The following is a 23,112-nucleotide window of genomic DNA, read 5'->3' on the forward strand; positions in this document are numbered from 1 at the left end:
TGGCTGGGACTTCCGGAAAAGAGTTGGATCGACGCGAACGAAGTGATCTTGTGAGTACGTGGAACGTGGTGAAGCGTTTACCGGATTCGGAAAGTCAAACAAAAAAAAAGAACGGCAAGTTGCTTCCCGACAGCATCCGCTGTCTGATCGTAGGTCCTTCGGGGTGTGGGAAAACAACACTGCTCGTGGACAATTTTCTCCTCGCACCGAATTGGTTAGATTGGAAGAACAGGCACCTCTACGTATTTTCGAAAAGTCTCGAACAAGCGAAATACCAGCAACTGATAAAACTGTACGAAGGTCTGGACATTGCAACGTTCGCTTCGGAAATAAAACCACTCGACGATTGTCGTAAAAATTCAGTCGTTGTGTTCGACGACGTCATCCTAGAAAATCAAAATGAAATTCGCAATTTTTTCACGCAAGGTCGTCACAAAGGAATAGATTGCTTCTTCCTAGCTCAAACGTTTTCCAAAATTCCAAAACAGTTAGTACGCGACAACGCTAATTTCATATGTTTGTTTCGTCAAGATCACACCAACCTCAAGCACGCGTACGATGACTACGTAGGCGGAGACATGAACTACAATCAATTTTCGGAACGCTGCTGCTCCCACTGTTGGAACAGTGACGATTTCGGATTCGCGACGATCGACATGACGAGAAAACCCAACGACGGAAAATACAGAAACAAAATCAACGACTTTCTAAACGTTGCAACGTTGTGAGAAACGGCGTGTATAAATAACGTTATGACGAAACGAAAAATCGAAGACGAAAATCTCAAGCTTCGCGATTACCTCGCGAAACGCTTTAAAGGTTGGAAATCCGAGAATCGCGGATTCTACGAAGAGAAGAAACGTCAAGATCAACCTGTGATCGACGCCATCAGCGATCTAGGTAAAGAAATTAAAGGCGTCACGGAACAAAATAAAAATTTGATCAACGAACTCGTACCACTTGCAGCTAAAAGTTACACCGTACCCACGCCCATTTCGAGCATTCCTTCGACGCCGTTCGAACTAAGAGACGTACCGCCACGACGTCGAGCCATAGGTAGCACGTCGTCTTCTTTGGATAAGATCGAGTTGGGACCTTTGGCACGAGACTACCTGAGCACGGGGAAATTCGACAAGGATGAAGTGTTCGGATTGTATCCGAGCATGGAGAGCAACGAAGGCGACGGTGTGGTTTGGAAGATTGGAAAATCGAAGGTGACCTTCGAAGGCAACGATATTAAAGTCAATTTAGGCGATAAGAATAGCTGGAACAGGTATCCGGGTACGGTGGGACTGTGGGAACTCGTTGCCAAAAAGCAGCCGAAAAATTACACCGAGGAAGATTACCAGAGTTACAAGGAAATTTTGATCATGACGGATGCCTTGTACCAGAACAACGACGCCTCGCAGAATAGGGTGAAATCCAGCAGTGGCGAGAAGTACAGAAATCTCATCAAACCGATTTGGAACCAGGTCAAAACAGGCAGCGGCGTCAAACTCTACAACACCCTACCCAAAGAGTTTGTGTGGGTGGACGACGTGCGCAAGCTCATAGACCGATTGTTGGTTATTGCAGGAGAGGAGAATGCAGGCAATCGTAATTTCTACAACGAGAAGGTAGGAATTGTGGACATGATCAGCACGAAACTTTCCAACTTCATCGTGAACAACGACAAGGGTATAGGTTACCTCATCAAAATCATCAACACGTTGCCTCCGAGATTCTGGAACGTGGCCGAAGGAAAGGGACTCGTGAACGACATCATCAACAAGTTACCTTTCGAGATGCATTTACCCGGCTACCAGTTCTGCGGACCGGGTACCAAACTCGAGAAAAGATTGGAGAGAGGAGACAAGGGTGTGAATCCGTTGGACGCCGCATGCAAAGATCACGACATCGCCTACAACACCACTCGCACCGATCTGAATGCACGTCACGAAGCAGACAGAAAGTTAGAGCACGCAGCTTTCGAAAGATTCGTTAGTAGAGACGCTTCGCTGGGAGAAAGAGTTGCAGCACTGGGCACCGCCATCGCCATGAACACGAAACAAAAATTTGGATGGGGTGTATAAATAAATAACATACAGTAAAAAAGAAATAATAACAACATGTCTTGCATAACCGATTTGCCGCACGAACTGCTATGTAAAATATTCAAACACGCTTGCGAGGATGTAGGGAAACTTTTACACGTAGCAAGAACAACTCCGAAATTTCGTGTCCCTTGTGAAATGCTTATCAAGGGCCATCTTCGGGAGATCAGTGGAATGAGGAGCGGTGATCTTGACACTCTTCTTTCGGTTGCGGGGGAAAAATTAAACGATAGGTTAGACGAACTGCACGAGGCGAGGCAGGGGAGAAGACGATATACTGATGATTGGTGTAAGTCCAAACAGGAAACTGAAGAAATCATCACGCACATCATTGCGTTTTCCGAAGCACGAACTTTCTTCCTCTAACGCATACACACAAAAAAAATCTTCGATACAAATCGTGAAAAAAATATATATATAAATAACACACATCGTGAAAAAAATCTTCGGTATATATAAATAACACACATCGTGAAAAAAAACTAAATTTCTCTAACACACACACTGAAAATTTCTCTTCGATATGACAATTGAAAAAATGAGTGACCTCCAAGCATTAAAACAAATGCTAAATTTGTCAGTAGAGTATGTAAAAATTCGGGAATTGGAAGTGGACAAACCTTACACGATAACTTCCGGTTCAATTGTTTCTACCCAGTATGGTCCCAAGGCGCGTCTGTTGCTCAACGCACAATACAGTCTATTTTTACCAGATCGATACGCTGACATGTTATCCAACGAGAAGCTAGCTATTTTAATCGAGAACAAAACTCGAATCGTGTACAAGGGTACAAAAGAACTTCTTGGTAAAAAAACAAAGCACGTAATAGAATTTGTGTAACGACTCTGCGGGAAGTATATCCTTGAAAAAAATTACACGGAACAAAAAAATCTCAGAATATTTATATATAAATAACATACCAAAAAAATTACACAAAACAAAAAAATCTCAAAACATATATATAAATAACATATCGTGAAAATAACATATAGAGCATCAACATGAAGCCCAAAGGTGTCGTGTACCAGATACCATACTCCAATCTGAAAAATCTAGGTGCCCTCGATGGGTTACTCACCAAGAAACAACGTGAGAAGAAACGTTCTTGCTTGACGAAAGGACACGGAATGAAATTACTTCTCAGTACACCTCAATTGAGACGTTTGCAGCGTTCGCGGAAACAGCAAAAGATCGGAGGTTTCATATTCAGCATCCCGGCCATCCTGGCAGCATTGGGGGCCGTTGGAAGTTTGGCCGGCGGTAGCGCCGCTATCGCGAAAACCGTCATCGACTCGAAGAAAAACAAGGCAGAATTGGAAGAACAGAAACGTCACAACCTGGCTATGGAGAAGAAGGGGAAAGGTATAACCAAAAAACAAAAAAGCAACCTCGATGCTTTGAAGAAATATAAAAAAAAGAAGAAGCCCTGTCCAACTTCGATATTGAATCTCTGATCGAACCGTTGGGAATAAAGAACTTCAGGGGTGTTTTCATGTCCGATTCTCTACCCTCTGCTGTGAAGAAAAAAGAGTATGGCGTGGTCAACCTGGACAGTTACAAAAATCCTGGTACACATTGGATATGCTACCTCAAAATTGACGATGACAAAGCATTTGTTTTCGATTCGTTCGGTGGCACACCGCCTGCCAGGTTGGTGAAGTATTTTAGTGTTGCCAACCTCTACTACAATGACAAACGCATCCAGGGTTTCACCGATGTTAACTGCGGCCACCTATGCCTTTCCGTTCTCGCATACATGTCTAAAATAAATAACCCGTCGGTGGAACATTTTCAGAAAGCATTGTGGAATCTTAAATACGATGGGCGTGTTCCATCTCACGAGCGAATCTTCGATCCTGAAACTCACGCTGCACGACGACATCGTCTATCCTAAATCCGTAGCTCTGCGTGCATTCTACAGCATGTACCTCATACCTAACGTCACGCATCACAACAACAAAATTAGCGTCGGAAGCGAACACATTGTCGTCACGCCAGGCCAATACAATCTTTCCACTTTGCAAGCTCAATTACCCAAAGGCACGTACCTTTCTCAAAATTCAGTCACGCACAGAGTGGAAATCGTGTCGGCGACGGAGACTGTGGACCTGGGCACCATGGGAGAACTTTTAGGTTTCGAGAACGACACCAAACTCGAAGCTGGCATCAAACATACGGCAACCAACATTCCTAAATTTCTGGCCATAGAAACTCTGAACGTTCACTGCAACGTAGCAGAAGGCATGATCACGAAATCTTCGGACGGATTGTTAGGAAGTCACAAGCAGACGGGAATCATAGCCACGTTCAAACCCAGTTCCGAATTCATGGAACCGATCATCTACACGCCCTCTTCGCCGATCTATTTTCCAGTATGTCGCAACCGCATAGACGACATAGAGTTGGTGGTGACAAACGAGAAAGAAGACGTGGTGGATTTCGCAGGTGCCACTACGACGGCCATCGTGGAGATCAACATATAATAAATAACACGCATAGAGAAAAATGGAGCAAATCGAAAGTTACGAATTGCAATCTTTCCCTCCCAACCGTCGCACGTTCGCCAATCTCAACGAAGCGAACAGGGAGATCGAATACGACGTGGACGTAGGCGACGGGTTCGTTCATCCTCACAGAGCGGACCTCTACCTTCAATTCGACGTGGTGAAGAAAGAAAGCGGAGACGCATTTCCACCCAATGCAAATTTGATACTCGTGGACAACTTCGTGCCTCACCTATTCTCGCAGGTGGAGGTGAGGAAACACAACACCGTCATAGACAGAATAGACTATCCAGGCATCACGTCGACGGCAGTGGGAACATTGAAATTATCCAAAACGGACGCAGCATACTACCAGGCGGGAGGATTCGAAGCGGGGACCAAAATATCGACTAGAAGTCACACGGTGCTTTTTCCCATGCGTCTGCTGCCGGGATTCTTCTCGGACTACAAGGAGATCATGTGGAAGGGAGGATTGCGCGTCACGTTTCGAAGAGCGGCCAACGACAACAACGCACTGATGCGATACACCAACTTGAACGCCGACGGCACGCCGATAGCCAACACATTACCTGAAGCAGCCAAGTGCGTCATCCGGAGCATGGAATTGAGAATGCCGATCGTGGAATACGAGACAAACTACGCCCTCAAGTACAAAACGGAGATCTTGAAGAGTCCGCAGGTACCGATTCACTTTCACGGTTACCAGTGCGTGCAGAAGATGTCGTCGGGGAGTCACATGGAATTCGACGTGACGACACAGTTCAACAACATACAGTTCGACATGCCAGATTTCGTCGTAGTGCTCTTTCAAACCGGTCGCGATAACAACCAGGAAAAAAATTCCAGCAAGTTCGACGACTGCAAGATCAAGAATGTTTATCTGAAGAATGGAAGAAACGAAGTGTTCCCGCACGAGAATTACAACCTCGACATGACCAAAGACGATTATCTCAAACTTTACGAAGCTTACACTTCTTTCAAACGCGTGACCGAGGGAAGCATGGACATGTACTACACGCCCAGCGAATTCAAAACCCGCAGACCCATGTTCGTCATCAATACCACGAAGAGGAAGCAGGTGGTGGTCAACGATCGAACCAACATCAAGGTTGTTTGCGAGTTCAACAGTCCGTTGCCCGAGGACACCGTATGCAGTGTGATCCTGGTCGCCGAGAAGTCCTTCGTCCACGACGTGAAGAACGAGAGGGTCACAGAGCAATTTTAACAAATTTTTTAACATCTTTTTCTTGCACAATAAGAAATTTTTTGTGCTAGCACAATCAGTTTCAATAGCACAATACGAAAATTTCACTAGTTCAAGATCAATTACAAATGTCAATTTCATCAGTTACAATATTTTTTTGCATTATAGCACAAAATAATCAGAAAATTTGCACAAAAAAAATTTTGTTGTTGTTGTTTTTACATGAGAAAATTAACAATAAAATTTTTTTATCGTTTCAGATGCTGTCGAACATCAAAAACACATACACATACACATACACACTAAAAAATAAGCATGCAACTTTATTTGTAACACACACACATACATTCTCCATCTTCATCAAGAAAATATTATAATAAACATAATTATTTTTATCTATATCTCACAATAAAACTCTATATCCAAAAATATTACAACATCAAAATAACACTAGAGTCGTTAGTACACGTTGCATGCATTACGGAGGTCCTCTGTAGGGTTTCATGGAAGTTTGGGGAAAAAAAAAAAAACACGTGAAACTCTACAGAGGTGCGGCTATCTAGAACCGCAGCCATTAGAACCTTTTTGGGTTGGGCACCACGCACCCTGGCGGGGTTAGGGGCCAGGCATCCTAAAAACAATTATTATTATTTTGTTTGTTTGCTTGCGTCACAATACAGGCACGCGCGCGCGCACGTGTGTGTGGCACATCGTTCGCGAGAGAGGTTTACAAAAGCCGTGTCCGGATTGGCAAGCGCTCCATCCTGTTCTCTCCCGTTGCTCTCGCGTGCACTCGAAGTCACGTCCAAGTCGTCCGAATCTGCATGTCCCCTTGTAGTACGCCTGTCACTTTTCCCGCCAGGTGTCAGCCCGAACTTCACCCACTGCGTGGGGCGCAAACAAACATGACAATAATTTCCACCTAACTACTCACATTAAAAATATAACACGCTATTTCATCATTTACGTTTTCTGCATTCATTATCGATAAAATATTAAAATATAACTGAGTTTTACATCCTCTAATCAGTAAATGTTGCCTGTACAAAATAAAAAATTAGAATATGGCTGCCAAGCGCAGCATCACAGCGAGTTCAAGCGTGCATCTGTCGCGCCTCTCTGCTCTTCCCTCCGACTCCACGTCTACCGCAAATTCGGACAACAAAAATTAGCTGAGTCCCCGGATGTAACGGTGCAGGTGACATCTGCTGCTGATTCGGACGCAACCCCGGCCACCTCCACTAGTCAGTGTTGCCCATTCGTAGGTTAGCTTCGCTTGTAAAATATCACATGATGAAATATTCTTCAGGTGAGTTGGCAACATTGAACCGCAATTGATGTTACCAGTGTTGTCAACTTCTATTTGTAGGTTAGCTTCGCCTGTAAAATATCACATGGTGAAATATTCTTGAGGTGAGTTGGCAACACTAAACCGCAAATAATAGCGCAGAACCCGTACACCTCCACTAGTCAGTATTGCCAACTCCCATTTGTAGGTTAGCTTCGCCTGTGAAATATCACATGGTGAAATTTTCTTGAGGTGAGTTGGCAACACTGCGCCCGAAAATAAGGCTCATGCCTTACAAGCGAAATCCATTAAAGCAAGCCTCAAGCAGTATTGCCAGCTCCTTACTTTAGGTTAGATTAGACCCAAAAACAAACCTTGGTGATTTTTTCAAGTGAGGAGTTGGCCACACTGCAAAAAAAATAAAACTCGTGCCTTACAAGAGCAAACTATTAAAACAAGCCTCAAGTGTTGCCAGCTTCTTGCTTGAGGTTAGGTTATACCCAAAAACAAACCTTGGTGATTTTTTCGAGTGAGGAGTTGGCAACACTGCGAGACAAGCCTCAAGTGTTGCCAGCTCCTTGTTTGAGGTTAGGTTAGACCCAAAAACAAACCTTGGTGATTTTTTCGAGTAAGGGGTTGGCAACACTGCGAGCGCCACCGAGCGCCATTTTCGGTTGGTGAACTCTCTTTCCCCCACTACTCTGTAAGTTAGCTTCGCCTGTAAAATATCACATGGTGAAATATTCTTGAGGTGAGTTGGCAATATTGAGCCGCAATTGATGTTGCCGGTGTTGCCAATTCCCATTCATAGGTTAGCTTCGCCTGTAAAATATCACATGGTGAAATATTCTTGGGGTGAGCTGGCAACACTGCGAGCGCCACCGAGCGCCATTTTCGGTTCTTGAACCGGGGACACTGTACTACTCGCAAGATAACCAAACAAATCGTCGAAGCAAAAAGTCACACCTGGAACCGTGTCGTAGACGGGGAATGAATTATCTGTCTCCTGTTTGGTTCCCAAGCGGTTTGCTATGACTTAGACGGCTTGGTGAAGGAGATCTTCTTTTAATTGACAAATTTCTTATCTTTAGACGTCTCAAGGAGGGAACAGCTTAATTTTAGACCTCAAGGGCAGCAAGCATCTTTCTGGTGATTAACAGTAATTACCCATTTTATTATTAGGTTTAAGCATCCCTTGGAGGAAGGAAACCTATCGTCAGTAGCAACATCAGAAGAAATTTAGAAAGGGTCAAAGTGGCAAATGGAACAGTCAAGAATTCTCCGAAGTTAATATTGATGCCATTATGTAATTGGCGTCGTTAGCGGAGGGGACGGGGGGAAAGGAGGTCACGACTCTGTTATGCATATTTAAAATTATTGTTGTATTGGTACACATTGCCCTCTCTCTAACTCAAGACACACTGCAAATAATATGGTGCATAGAAAAACCATGTGCACAATGGTACACATTATATTAAAGAGGAAATAAAAAGTAGGCTTAATTCAGGAAATGCATGTTACTTCTCTCTTCATAAACTTCTGTCTTCTTGTTTAATATCTAAGAAACTAAAAGTTAAAATATACAAAACAGTAATATTGCCTGTAGTATTATATGGGTGTGAAACTTGATCCCTTACATTAAAAGAGGAACATAAATTGAGAGTATTTGAAAATAAGATCCTTGGACCTAGAAGGGATGAGGAGACAGGTGAGTGGAGAAGGTTACATAATTTAGAACTACATAATTTGTATTCATGTCCAAATATTCTTAGAATGATTAAATCATGTGGCACGAATGGGAGAGGAAAGAGGAGTTTACAGGATTCTTGTTGGGAAACCTGATGGTAAGAGACCTGTAGGAAGGCCAAGACGAAGATGGAGGGACAACGTGGAGATGGACCTAAGGGAAATGGGTAGGGATGGAAAAGAGTAAATAGATCTTGCTCATGATAGGGACAGATGGAAGGCCTGTGTTGCTGCATCCATGAACCTTCGGGTTTAAGAAGGCTAGAGAGTTAGTTAGTAATAGAAAAACCATGCGCGGTATTGGAACTTGGTTTAACCGTGACACTCCTTGCGAAATTGATGTTGTTAGCTATTAGCTGTCGAACAACACCAACTATAGAGGCCTTTAACACACATTATGTGGGTGGATGCTTGGTTGCAGATGTTTTTTTTACAGTAACAACACTTGTGCATTATGTATTGATAGACTTTTGTTAAAATATGTTACAGGGTCGGGAAATTTAGTGATTTCGTGTGTTTCATGCAGTACATATTTATATACATATTTTTCACTCTTTGTACACACGGTTAGAAAATTTTCCATCTTCATCAATAAGAATGCAGGAAGGTATAGAATTTCTGGCTTTATTGCAATCAAGTATGTTCAATTGAGGCTAGTATACATCTTACTTTACGAACGTCTATTGTTTTAGACATGCATGTTCATAAAGTTACAAGAGTTCAATTCAATTGTGCACGTTACAAAGATGAATGTGTTAGATTCAGTAAAAACAAAAAAAAAGGTAAATGTTCCCCTGTGCTTAGCACCACGCCATGAAGGCGTATAGGGGGTGTGGGGGTAACGCCCCATCAGTTTAAAGTAAAATTATTGACAAATTACACAGTATCTTGTTTGGAGATTTTGTAACTACTATTAAACTAATTTTATTAATTTTGAACATATTATTGTATTACACAATTGATAAAACATGTTGATGTACCAGACTGAAAGGTATGAGCTCTTGTGTTAGTGAAATTTACCCACACAGTGTTTCTACGGTTCTTGCGAGAGTAACTAACGAAGTCTCGAAGCTGATTTAATGTCCCGACAGTTGGAAGGGTTTAATACAAAGGTACTGAAAAGGGTGACTTCAGGTACTCATTGGAAATGATCAAGTAATATCTTTCAAAATAGCCCGAGTAGTTTTTACCCATACACACGCCCTAACTTGTTAATCAGGTTCTCTACCAGTCAGAATGTAAAGAAAGTCAAGGAAATGTCAAGAAATTATGCTTGTGGCGAAGGATTTTTAAATTTTTTTACAGTCTAGTGAATTTTCATTGTGATATACCTGTACTGAGGTTTGATAAAATTGAATAATTGGAAACCTAAAATTGAATTGAGTTGTGGTTATTTGATTGATTGAATTATTGTTTTAAGTCCACTTTACGCACAGAAAGGTTAATCGGAACTGGACCTACAGTTTAAAGTGGGATCCGAACCACTGTGTGCCTCCACCGGGTATCGAACCCGGGGAGTTGTGGTTAAGATTTGCAGGTGCGTCGCCTGATAATGTTCGCATGAGCACGTGAATACTCATGTATATGTCTTAAATTATGTACATATTAAAAGCACACACACATGCGTATATTTATTCCAAAAAATACTATGTTTGATTTAGGAATATATACACGAAATTTACTCGGACAAGACTTCTTTCACGTCTGATAACTTTCTTAGATAGTTGGTAACACTGACTCCTACGGTGTTCCACGGAGGGCGTTGAACACAATTGCTGTGCGTGGTGCAAAGAGCTGACAGCTAAGGGGCTGTTGGCCACTATACCCAGAAAATGTTCACTTCGCTGTGCGAACACTGATGCAAGCAGCAATAATTCTTCCATTCGGCACCAGAGTGCAGCATATACAAGGCATGTCTGGGGGGACTCGAAACGGTCTGTGCTACATAGTTGCAAACTTTAGCGAGAATTCGCTAAACCTTGCGGATTTTAATGCGGAGAGGAACAATTTCCCCTAGGTTCTTCTTGTATTACGTCAAATATAGAGTGATTTTTGGAGGAAATTGTTGCAAGTAAATTCAACTGTTCTCACTTTTTCAATTGAATATGTATGGAGTTACAAGGGAGAGGAGTAAATCTGAATTCGGTACAAAAACATTATTGTGAACACTCGTATGCGAACCGCACGCGACGCCACTGAAGCTTTGTTCAATTTGTTTCTTAAGAATTATATTCTTGTATGCGTCAAGTTTTGTAAAATATTAAATAAAGTAATGTGGCAGTTTCTCATAAAGCCTTAATTTTTACATGCATTAATAACTAAAGGAACTGTAAATCTCTTGTTAAAGTACAGCTTCAGTTTTAATCTTAACTGGCCTTGTGGTAAGGGTTTTTCATAGAATAAAAAATATATATTTTCTTAATTTCAAACTATACCTAAGTAGGGTGCAGTTAAATAAATGTTAAAGGAAAGAAGGTTAAGAAAAAGCCATGAAAAAGTCGAGAATTTTAGATGTTATTTTGGTAGACACCCTGTTAATTCACCCGTAGATATTGCAGCGAATCGCAGGTACTGGACTGGCTGCCTTAGCCGAGACCATGGACGGAAGTGCGCATGCGCCAACCGGACGCGTTCAGTGGCTAAATAGGGGTGACGGCAGTTTGGGCAGGAAGCGGATTCCTTGAAAATCGTCTGCTGTGGAAACAACAATGAAGTTTCAGCGCAGTAACATCGCCGCCAAAATACACAGAGAGATGTTTACGAATTATGTAAGGGTTCAGAACGAAATTAAAGCCATGGATATACTATATCAGCAAACAAAACATATCAGGACAGTATTCATCACGTCACATTAGTAGATAAACTTGTTTGTAAACCAGTAGCTTTATTTTACATCATTCAATTAAATTGATCTCCTTAGTAAATGTACAGAGCATTAATCAGGATAGTATTAACTAATAATAGTATTATTGTATATAGTATTATAAATATAAATGTAGTAACTGAATGGCTTGTGACACTTTCTAGTATAACGAAGGTGTTTTGTAGAATGTGCAACAGGGGGCCAAAACGTCCCAATTTTCTTCATGCCATTTCGAAACTGTTTCTTGCGAATTGCAAGAGCCATCACAAACACAACACAGCATGCGATAATAAGCACAGCAAGCGGTAATAAACACAACAAGCGAACACACACATAAGTGAAATACCACAGGGTAGTTTGGCGAGTGCTTCTCCCTGCTTCCCCTCTCGCGTTTGGAATCGTCCTTTCCAGGTAGTTTCGTCTTCCTTGGCCGGACTGTACGTCAGGATGCTGATAGTGCACTACAAAATAGTCTAACTTGCGCGACAACACACATCGTACCCTTTCCATGTAACAATAAAACCGTCTTAGCGTCAGGGACGTTGTCTTTCCTCTTATACGTTGGATTTTATCTCTCTGAGATCGCACCTTTTGGAAAACCATAAAAGAGAAAGCCAGCTAAATTTATTGCTTGCTGTTTTTGCAGCGAGAGACAACCCTATTCCTTCACGACCCGCATTGCGAGCAGTCCCTACTTTTATCGGCAAAGGCTCTTTCCACGACGATGGCTCGAAGATTCCGCCAACCGAACACGGCCGTCTGATTCCACAGAGAGAGGGGGAAGGAGGCTGGACTCGTAAAAATTTCCCTAATATCGCCACGGAATGCGTAATATCGGCTCACAGTGGGGCGTTTCTTCGTTTTGTAGGCGCTCAAATCCTTCCCATCTTCTTTATTACTACCCTACCGTTCGCTATCTCTTGTCGCCCTTTTCTCGTGTTTTCTTTCTACCTTCAATTTATTGGTTTACGCAGTGTCTCGCATTTTTAGAACCTTAATAAGCACAACAGGGCGAAAGGTACACTCATGTTGCTGCCACGCAGATCGTTATGCTACACTGTGTCCCGGGAAACTCTGGAGCGAGCGAAACAAAAACTAGTATCTGCGCAAGTAGTGACTCCATCAATAGACACGTGAGAGGGGAAGCGAGTGCAGCTATCAGCCGTTCGCAGCAGCAGCGAGCATTACTTTGCTCGGCCCACTCGCTTTCTCCCCGTCTCTATTATGCTCGGCTTTGATCCACAGATTCCAGAGAGCGAGTTGTGCATGTTACGTAACAAAAACGAAGCATCGGTTTACAATCTTTTTATACCCTGTTCCAACTATCTTCGGAGCAACGACGCGCATAGCGCCAGAGAAGGGGAGTAAATCGAGTGGCCAGAGCAAAGCAGTACACGCTGCTGGGAAGGTAGTCCCTTTCCCCCACTCCACGCAATTCCGTTCATCTTACGTGTTCATTGGTGGAGCCGTCTCGCGTCACTACTTGCGCCGACACTTGTTTCCGCTTGCCTGCTCCACAGTTAGCTGGGACAGAGTATAGTAACTAACTATCTAATTTCGTCTTTACCACAATTGTTTTCTAATATCTATTGAAGAAATAGAGAATCAATTTTAATTATGTCTTCTGTACCAAACTAATGATCAGACGCAAAACTTGTGGCGTACAAATGCGACGAAAGAGTTCAGGATTATTTAGAAAACATAGAAACAATACTCTCATTTCATTAGGTACAAGATTTTTTTGTTTGGAACTTGTCCTCTAATCTACAACGAAGGTCGGAGCAAAACTTCAATTTTAGCAAACTTTTAGTATTTTCGTTAGGAAATCAACTATATTTTTAACACTTCAGCACTGACTGATGTGAGGACGTTGGGTGTGCTCTGCATTTGCCACTTGCACGGAAGATGGCGCGCACGACAAAGTTTACAAATGCGGCGACCAGTCCTATACTGATCTTAAATTGAGAAACCCAAATCATTAAAGTAAAGGCAGTAATAAATTTCCACGAAAAGGAGCTGCTTTTTTGTTTTTAACATTAGAGACAAAGGTTCAAAACGAGATGTGAAGTCACGTTATTCCAAAACGAAGCAACTGCAAAATAATTGAAATTGAAAAACTATTTCACAATATCTACATGTACAAATCTCGTTTTTTTGGACATCTTGAAAGCTAAAGTATCCAAGGTCTCTCGGATGTCGTAATGGTTAACGCGTCGCATTGTAAGCAACGGTCCCGGGTTCGGTTCCCGGGGAAGCACTCTGAACAGTGGTTCTGATCCCACTGTAAACTGTAGGTCCAGTCTCTATTATCCTACCTGAGCTTAAAGAGGGTTTAAAACAGTCTTTGCATTACCCAAATTAAACTACTATTCTAAAAATAACATTGATCGAAATAATAACGTATTTTGACATCAACATTTAAATGATTAAAACTATCAAGGTGTGTTCAGCGACCCTTTTTAAATATTCCATTTGTATCATGTATACCTTTTGTGCAAATCTATTACAAACATTTTAAAAATAATTCTCTTTTTTCAGTGTGCAGCTTTGTGGTCCACAAACGTTGCCACGAATATGTGTCGTTCAAATGTCCCGGAGCAGACAAAGGAGCGGACTCAGATGTGAGTAATTTAATTTATTGCCTACAGATGGTGTACTAGTAGTGTTTAATATATATATCTGTTGTTAATGTATAGTTTTGTGTCTAATACTTCTTCGGAAGGGAAGAATATGTACAGTTCTCAATCTTTTTTGACCATTCATTAATTTATCGTGATCTGTGTCGATTGTTGAATGCAGAAGTCTATAGCAATGGTACTACCTGATACAAACTTCGTTAATATGTTGTGAAAACGAGAAAGTGTCTGAAACAGTTTGGTTTGTATAGAATGGCTGGTTATTAGAGGCCTTTTTTTTCAAATGGGTGGGGTTTGTTTCATCTGTGGGTAAGGCTTCCTCGATAGCGTAGTGATAAGGTTGTAATAGAGGTGTCCCGCGTTCGATTCCCGGTGAGCACAATGCGAGTGCTTGCGACAGGATCTGTTTATATTTGTACTTCTGCAAATAACTCTAAAGCAAGCCATCTAATTGCAGACAAATTGGGGAAATGAAGAAGTTATGAAGTTAGTTTTATTTTTTCCTTGCATACTTGTTGGATCGTGATCCAACTTGTACTGCGAGAATTAAATTTTAGACTTGGTAATTAGCTTCTCAAGAGTCTCCGTCGATACAATAAAGTGTGTAGAAATAAAATATGCCCTCATTCTGTAATATCAACAAATAAATGGAAATAGAGTGGCCGCGGTGGCTCAGTCGGTAACGCGTCTGACTACCTTGCTAAAGGTCCCGGGTTCGATCCCCGGCCGGTTCAAATCCGGGAACTTTTCTAACGTTGGAAGCGGCCCCGGCGCCTACCCAGTGTCGAATAACATGGGTATACGCCTTCATGCACAGGGGAGCACTTTACCTTTACCTTTTATGGTACTCACGATAGTTCCTTTATAAGTAAATCTGAGATAACACGCCCTGCAGGAAGATATGGAATATAGATAGATATAAGACAGCATGAAAGATATTTTGTTTTTACTTGCCAACTATAGGACAGATGGCAGTCTAGTTACTGATAGAGTAAACATTGAATTATAGCATTGTGCGAGATGTTAATATTACATTTGTTTCCACTTTTATTCCTATTCCTTCTCTCCCGTGATCCATTGTTCATTTTCCTCCCTTCGTTTCTATTTTTCAATTCAGTTTCTCGCTTCCCATCTCCTTTCGCACCAGCGGTAGTAAATGAATTTATTTCTTTTGTCGGATGAAATATCGGAGCTTCGCTTCAATTCGATTCCTTCGTTGTAGTTCCTTTGTCAGAAATCCCGCTGCGAGTTAGTTGCTTTCAAGCTTTTATGTTCCCAGTGTCAACATGCAATAGCTCTGTGTATATGTCTTTGCTTTTTAGAAATACTACTGAGTCTGCGTGTGTAATATAAATATATATATAATATATATCTTATTGCTTTTCTGGTCGCTTCAGAGCCTCGTGTGTTCGTTCCTGGGTTTTAATAAAAGCCAGCAGAAAAAACTGCTCAAATGTCATTTCGAACAATGAAGGTATTTTTTCCCCTTTTGTATTTTCTCGCTCGTTTATATGGTTTGAAATTGAAACAGAGATGGCAGCACAAGCTGTTCTTGCGTTAAGTGCCAGGTTGTCCCTGCTGTGTGCTGAATTAACTACGAATTTCCAGTATATTTTCCAGAAAATGATTATTCCTTAAGATTTGGTTGCGACTGTACTGATCCTGACGTCACATGAAACCCACCTATAACATTTCCCTCAGTCATATAATGTTCTGGTGCGTGAAAGATGAGCCGTCTAAAATAAACAGTCTACAATCTACGGTGAACTTTGCGTTCCTGATTCTGATTGATACTTGAATCAACTTGATGATTGTTTTTGAGGACGGGAGAAATTGAGCCTCGCGTGATCCTGAATTAAGAAAGCTGGAGTTTAATTGTGAATTTAGCACTGACATAAGTTCAGTGATAGTGTTTGTCTCCGTTGTTTCCGAAATCCTATACGATTCAAGTTGAACCTCAGTTCTACATCACATAACATAAAACAACCTAAGAAATATGCCTTCATGTCAAGGTGCTCTATGCACGGTGAACTTTGCCACAATTCATTTATTACGTTAAAGGTAATCATCATAATAGATTGTCAGAAAGTGACCAAGTTTTATATGAAAGTTTTGTTTTTAATCGAAAACTGCATTAAAACCATACATTTCTATAATCTTCGTATTAGTGAGGTTTTACTGTATATATTTTTACTTGTTTGGTTAAAAATGGCCCGCGAGCAATCGTACTTTACGATCGTGGCCAGTTTTAGGTTCCGGAAAATAATCAAAGGGAAACTCCAGCAAACTATTTAATAAAAGATCATCCAAACTGCGTACGGCCATTGTAACCATCCCAAGCTATAAATTCTTCCGGCAAAGTTTCTTAGGGAGTGAATGCGAGACACTTTCCTTTGCGATTACCTCCAGCCCGCGAGAACCTGCTGCGACAGTTGCGTATTAATTGCACGCGGCTGCCACATTAATATGAAGGGGGACGACCTCCCATATTTCCCCTGGCTCTTAACCAAAGCAGCGCCTCTTGTGGGGGAGGACAGGAGCGGCTGGTCGCGCATTAAGAATGGACGAATCGCGGACGTCGAGTTCCCTTTCTGTTCCGCGTTTTGGTGTGACGTCAGAATCCTTAAGAACAGTTCACACAATGTTGCTTGAAGACCTCGAGGAGGTCTGCAGAGGATGCCGCTTGAATAACTTATCAGCATCCGAGAGGTCTGTTATATACTTCCTTTTTGAAAGCTTCATAACGAAACTATCAAGTATTGTCAAGCTAATGAAGACTGGAAAAGTACAGGAGTGAGAACATTGGAGACAGAGAGGGGGGGATAAATTAGAAACTGAGGAAGATTGTGGATAAATTTAGAATTTGAATTTAAAATTTTGGGTGCGTCAGCACTTAGGCAATATTGCACCTGTCACATTATACAGGGGCCAGCCCCTTATCATTACAAATGACAACTCGAACGTTGCATAACTAAAAATCTTAAAAATCTTCTGACTTCTGTTAAAAGCTGAGGCACTAAACTGGCGCTCAGCACACACAAGGACAAAAAACAGGACAACACACACAAAATTATACTGGCCATAGTGCCAGTCGCCAGAGCCTCGTTAGTCTACAGTCCAGGGTGTACTACGTGGAAGTGAGGTTGACTATTGGGCCCCTACGTGGAAGGTACCCCTCACACCCCGGATAAATTTAGAGACTGATGAAGATTGTGGATAAATTTAGAGACTGAGGAAGATTGTGGATAAGTTTAGAGACTGAGGAAGATTGTGGATAAGTTTAGAGACTGAGGAAGATTGTGGATAAGTTTAGAGACTGAGGAAGATTGTGGATAAGTTTAGAGACTGAGGAAGATTGTGGATAAGTTTAGAGACTGAGGAAGATTGTGTATAAGTTTAGAGACTGAGGAAGATTGTGGATAAGTTTAGAGACTGAGGAAGATTGTGGATAAGTTTAGAGACTGAGGAAGATTGTGGATAAATGTATAGGCGGAGAAGGAGATGGGGAGACATTTAGAGACTGAGAAGGACAGGTTGGGGGAAAAGGCGGAGAGGGAAGGAGAAGGGCAGAGGCGGAGGGAGAGCGACAGTGAAGGGGAAAATTGGGACAGAGATTGAGGGGAGAAGGTTAGAGACGGAAAGAGCGAGGGTCAGACAGGAAGACGGGAATTCGGAATAACGTGAGTGGAAGATGAATAACGTTAGCAAAGAAGTTGATTTAGTTGAAGTCTCATACTTATTTGTATCGTCATGTTACAGGGACAGGATGCCGAGAGGGAGATTGGATTGAGAAGGAAGCGTCGGAGGTCTTGAAAATCTACATCCCAGCATCCGTCTGGAGCGACATCACATCTGTTGCCGTTACTTAAACTCTGGCGCCTCTGCTACTTTTCTAGTCCGAGGTCAATAGAGTTAAACGGGACTGGTTGTACATAATGTTTGTATAGAAGGAAAAATACTACTCGGACACAAAAAATTAAACGTGAATTTATTGCAGCTGCAGCAACACATCTCAAACTGTGCATGGTGAATTAATTTTCGACGCTCTTGCACATATTAACAAATAAAGATTTTTTTTTATTATAATGCAGAGACAGCCACGGTCTTATATCAGATATGCTAAGTGCAGAATTTACGCACCTACTTTGCCGTCATGATATCTTACACACTCTGCGTCGGAACTGATTTCCTTCAACTTATGTGCTAACTGTAAAACTTAATGTTATGATTTTTTTAAAGATATTCGTTAAAGCTGGGTGAAATTCGTACAGCCCTTTCTGAATTAGACTTTTTAAGTTCGTCTAACATTTTTCTATCCTCTTCCGTTGTGCTTTAGAGCGCGAAGAATCCTTCGTAAGAAGTGAGAGAGATAAGAGAGGAGAGAGATAGGAGGAGAAGGGATTCAGGAGAATGATGATAAAAGGAAAAGAAGACTGAGATTAGAGCCTTTTTTTTTTTTTTTTTTTTGGTCCAGCTTGGTAATCTTGTAGGCCGTGATTCTCTGCGCGAAATTGTAATCGCATTACTTGGGGGTAATCCCCCTGCGTGACCCAAAACCACAGGCTCTACTCTGGGATCTCTGTATCGAGCGAGCAGGGACTAAAGAAAAATTTCATGTCGCTCAACGCAGGCAGATTTTTTCAACGTTAAAAGCAAGTACATAACATGACCCCGTGGAGCTGTGTTTCATATGTACATTGCAAGAGTCAAATGAGAACCTTAAGTCGAATAAAAATTATAGGGCAGGTTGCATACAGCTCAAATTTACATGAACTATCAACTGTTATTAACAAAACGACCTCAGGCCTGCAACACTAATAAAGTGAGCTTCAAGACGCCATTTTTGTTATTTTATAGTTAGCGCCTCCTATGCACACTTGCACCAGTGATGAGGAGTGGTTTCTTGCCCTCTGTCAGCCTAAAACTTACAGAAATTTCTCGGCAAATGAAAATTCAATATATCTAAATCTCTGTGCATGCGTACCACACCACCACGTTTACTAATGGAGAAGAAAGGCAGATGGGTGGTAAGGGCTTCACAGTGGCTCATAAGCAGCGATGTGCGTCTACGCGTAAACAACGATAGTCTACATTCTACACGTAGACGACGTAATCTATGTAAAGAACATGGCAGAAGGTGATAACTTAGTAAAGGGCGCCGTGGATTTAAAAGAAAATTATACTGCGTATCAGTTGGCAATGTGTGAGGAGAACTTTTCATACTCTTTCTTGCAAATTTGAACAATTTCTCACCTAGGAAGAAACCTAATATAGGAAATATTCTAGTGTTTTATGGGGAAAAAACCACTTTTGCCTCACGACTGCCATCTATTGTTTTTTTTTTGCATACTATTTATCTTCTTCCATAGTTGATGATAGAAAAGAGAAATTTTGTTGTAAATAGTATTCTTGTCAGTTCGTTAGGAACCAATATAGTTAAAAATTTCACTTTCCTTTTATGAAAGCCTTGAAAATTAATTTTAATGCACTTTAGATTGTCTACGTAGTCTATGTAAACTAAAACCCAATGTAATCTACGTGTAGACAACGCATGTAGACGTAAACTTATAGTGTGCGACACATCACAACTCAAAGTTGAAAATACTCGTATATGTAGATCAGCAATAGGTCTGTGCTAAAATGCAGCAAACTTGTGCAACCCTACATACAGAAATCTACTCGAGCTCTCGCCACGAGAACAGTCCAGTCAAGGTCACGCCACCCACCTACAGTGTTGCCAATGAGCAACAATTTCAACCGACGAAATCAACCGCATACGTACAACGCGCGAAGTGTCGACTGAGCAGCTTAGAAGGAGTGTGGCAAGCCTGGAGGGCCAGGGGTGTGGATGAAACAAGGGGATGCTTCGACCTTGAATGGACTGTTTTCGTGGCGAGAGTTTTAGATAAGAAACAAAAGCAAAGTAAGGTTCTTCATTTGCCTCTCCTTGTAGATCGTTACATAAAAACGTATCAAGAGCGTACATCACAAATGCCTTTGAAACCGGCGGAATTGCCGAGCCCTAACAAGTAACTTGTTCCAGGCGGCAGGACATCCTACAGAGACCTGAGTACGTGGCCGCCTCCGTGAGTACTTGACTCACAATATTGCCATTGAAAGTTATGAGATGGCATTCTGACCTGTGCATTGACGTTCCTTTGTTGAATAGAGATGGCGCTGAAAACGTTGAGAATCTCTGAAACCGAGCTTGCTGTCAGAGACCCTTTTTTTCGTTCGAGACTTGTGTGATATTTGAAACTTTCACCTAAACAAAAGATTGTGCGTCTTGCGACTTATTCGCATATTCTCAACGAATATTCAGCCTGATTACTTATAGCTAGGTCATGCATCTTGCTTATTGTGATTGTAAAATGAATCCATTAGTGGCAACTGGCATGTTGCACACACTCAATACATAAGACCCGCAATTTAGGCAGAGGGATGGAGAATGCTTGGACAAAAGTTTGGTAATATGTTGCTGCGTATATCATATGCCTTGTTACGTATTCATCCATGGGCGCCCTCAAGGGGGGGGGGGGGTAGGGGGGCACTTGCTCCCCCTGAGATTACTGGAAAGAGTTGATGTAATTCGAATGGTGAAATTTTAGAGATATTTTATAACAAAAAGTATTGTTTTCTGTGACTTACAGGCCGTAAGTTACAGCAACAATATTATTGTTAGAAATAGGGCTACATTTAAGCTTAGTCTATTTTACGCTGTTTATCTAACTATAAAAAACAGTTTTTTGTCCTACAAGAATTAATGCTAAGTATGCAGTTAAGCACATTATATATATATATATATATATATATATATATATATATATATATATATATATATATACAGAATATAGAAATTACAAATGTATGTAATTTAAAAAAACAGTAGTAGAACTGTAATAATAATAATAGTAATACAAACAACAAAAATAAAAACAATAATACGAGGGTCACTATTTATATTTTGAGCCTTGGCATCACTGATTGAAGTTAGGCGCGATTTGACATTTGCACGGAATCGTCTGGCATTATTGACCATAACGTACTTCAAATGTTTTGTCAATAGCTTCATTTGTGTTGTTTATGTTGCCTTGAAGATTGCGCGACAACAATAAAATGGAATGAACTCGTGAACATTTTCGTGCGATGATTTTTTACGATTTTCGACGTGGAATATCAAGACAAGAGTGCATCGATCAACTTACTTCCACATTTGGCGATGAAGCCCCATCCTTTGCCACTGTGAAACGCTGGTATAACGAATTTAATCGTGGCCACCATTCGCTCACCGACGAGATTCGCGAAGGTCGTCCAAAATCAGTTGTTGTTCAAGAAAACATTGATGCTGTGCAAAACCTAATACTGCAAGATCGTCATGTGACATACTGTGAGATTGATGCAACCATAGGCATTAGTTCCACCAGCAAATATAAAATATCACATGATCATTTAGCTGCGAGAAAGGTATGTTCTCGTTGGATCCCACACAATTTGACAAAAACTCAAAAAGACGCTCGCGTCAATTGGTGCAAACAAATGCTCAATAAATACAATCGTGGTGCTTCAAAAGACGTATATAAGATTGTAACAGGTGACGAATCATGGATATATGCATATGAGCCGGAACGTAAACAGCAGTCGATTGTATGGGTGTTTCAAGGTGAACCCAATCCAACAAAAGTTGTTCGCGCTCGAAGCACATCGAAACAAATGGTCGCCTGTTTTTTCGGGAAAACTGGCCATGTGGCAAGTGTGCCTTTAGAGGAACGTAGAACGGTCAACTCTGAATGGTACACAACAATTTGTTTGCCAGAGGTTTTCGGTCAAATACGGAAAACAAACAAACGCCGTCGGATCATTCTTCATCAAGACAATGCCAGCCGTCACACATCTCGTCTAACAACCGACTTTATGAACAGTCAAAAAATCGAATCGATGGGTCATCCGCCGTACAGTCCTGATTTGGCACCCAATGACTTCTTCTTGTTCCCGAATGTCAAGAATAAATTGCATGGACAACGATTTTCGTCGGCGGAAGATGCCGTTGATGCGTTCAAAAATCATATTATGGAGGTGTCTCAAGAAGATTGGAAAAACTGCTTTGACAAATGGTTCGAACGAATTCAAAAGTGTATTGACCATAAAGGAGAATACTTCGAAAAACAATAAAGCAGTTTTCAATGCCAAATTCCTGTTTTTTCATTGTTAGGCTCAAAATATAAATAGTGACCCTCGTAGTGATAATACCAATAATAACACATCGTAGTAGTAATAATAATAATACGTTTCTGTGACTCTTCCCCCTGAGAAAAATCCTGTAGGGGCCCTTGTATTCATCCACTCTTTTTGGAGTGTACTGCGTTAGGTGCAGGATCTTGCCTCCTACATTGGCTGGCAACACTGTCGCCATTAGCTCAAATGGTGTACTTTTTAAAAAACTTGGAACAAGCTCTAGTCTGAGTTTTCTATTTTTCATTGAGCTAAGCCCTGCTTAAAAAATGCGATCGTTGGTACAGAAAGTACACTATATCTTAATGGATACTTATAGTATCCGGCAATAACAGGCAGTCTTCCTAATTCGGTATTCTCTTGCTTTCATTTACTTCACTATTCATTCTTTAGTTTACATCATCCACTATACATTTACAGCCCACCGCTCAGGAGAACATCCCTGACGGAAGTCAAGTGACGTAGCAGGGCAGGCGATTCCACTATTAGGGTTGGGGGAGGGCACCCTGAGTCAGAAACAAGCGCTGTGGTCTCGCTGTAAGCTTGAA

General features: G+C 41.4%; 1 protein-coding gene across 5 annotated transcripts in view; it reads left to right on the top strand.

Annotated features, from left to right (window-relative positions):
• Positions 1 to 23,112, top strand: part of Pkc53E (Protein C kinase 53E) — a 524,230-nt gene that overhangs the window by 241,390 nt on the left and 259,728 nt on the right. For all 5 annotated transcript variants that reach the window (XM_083135905.1, XM_083135906.1, XM_083135901.1 and 2 more), the window contains exon 3: positions 14,238 to 14,320. In XM_083135905.1, the coding sequence (XP_082992031.1) occupies positions 14,238 to 14,320 (83 nt within the window). The remainder of the gene's footprint in view (positions 1 to 14,237; positions 14,321 to 23,112) is intronic.

This window comes from Lepisma saccharinum, chromosome 14 (genome assembly GCF_977018435.1).
Source record: "Lepisma saccharinum chromosome 14, izLepSacc3.1, whole genome shotgun sequence".
In the NCBI taxonomy this organism is placed as follows: Eukaryota; Metazoa; Arthropoda; class Insecta; order Zygentoma; family Lepismatidae; genus Lepisma; species Lepisma saccharinum.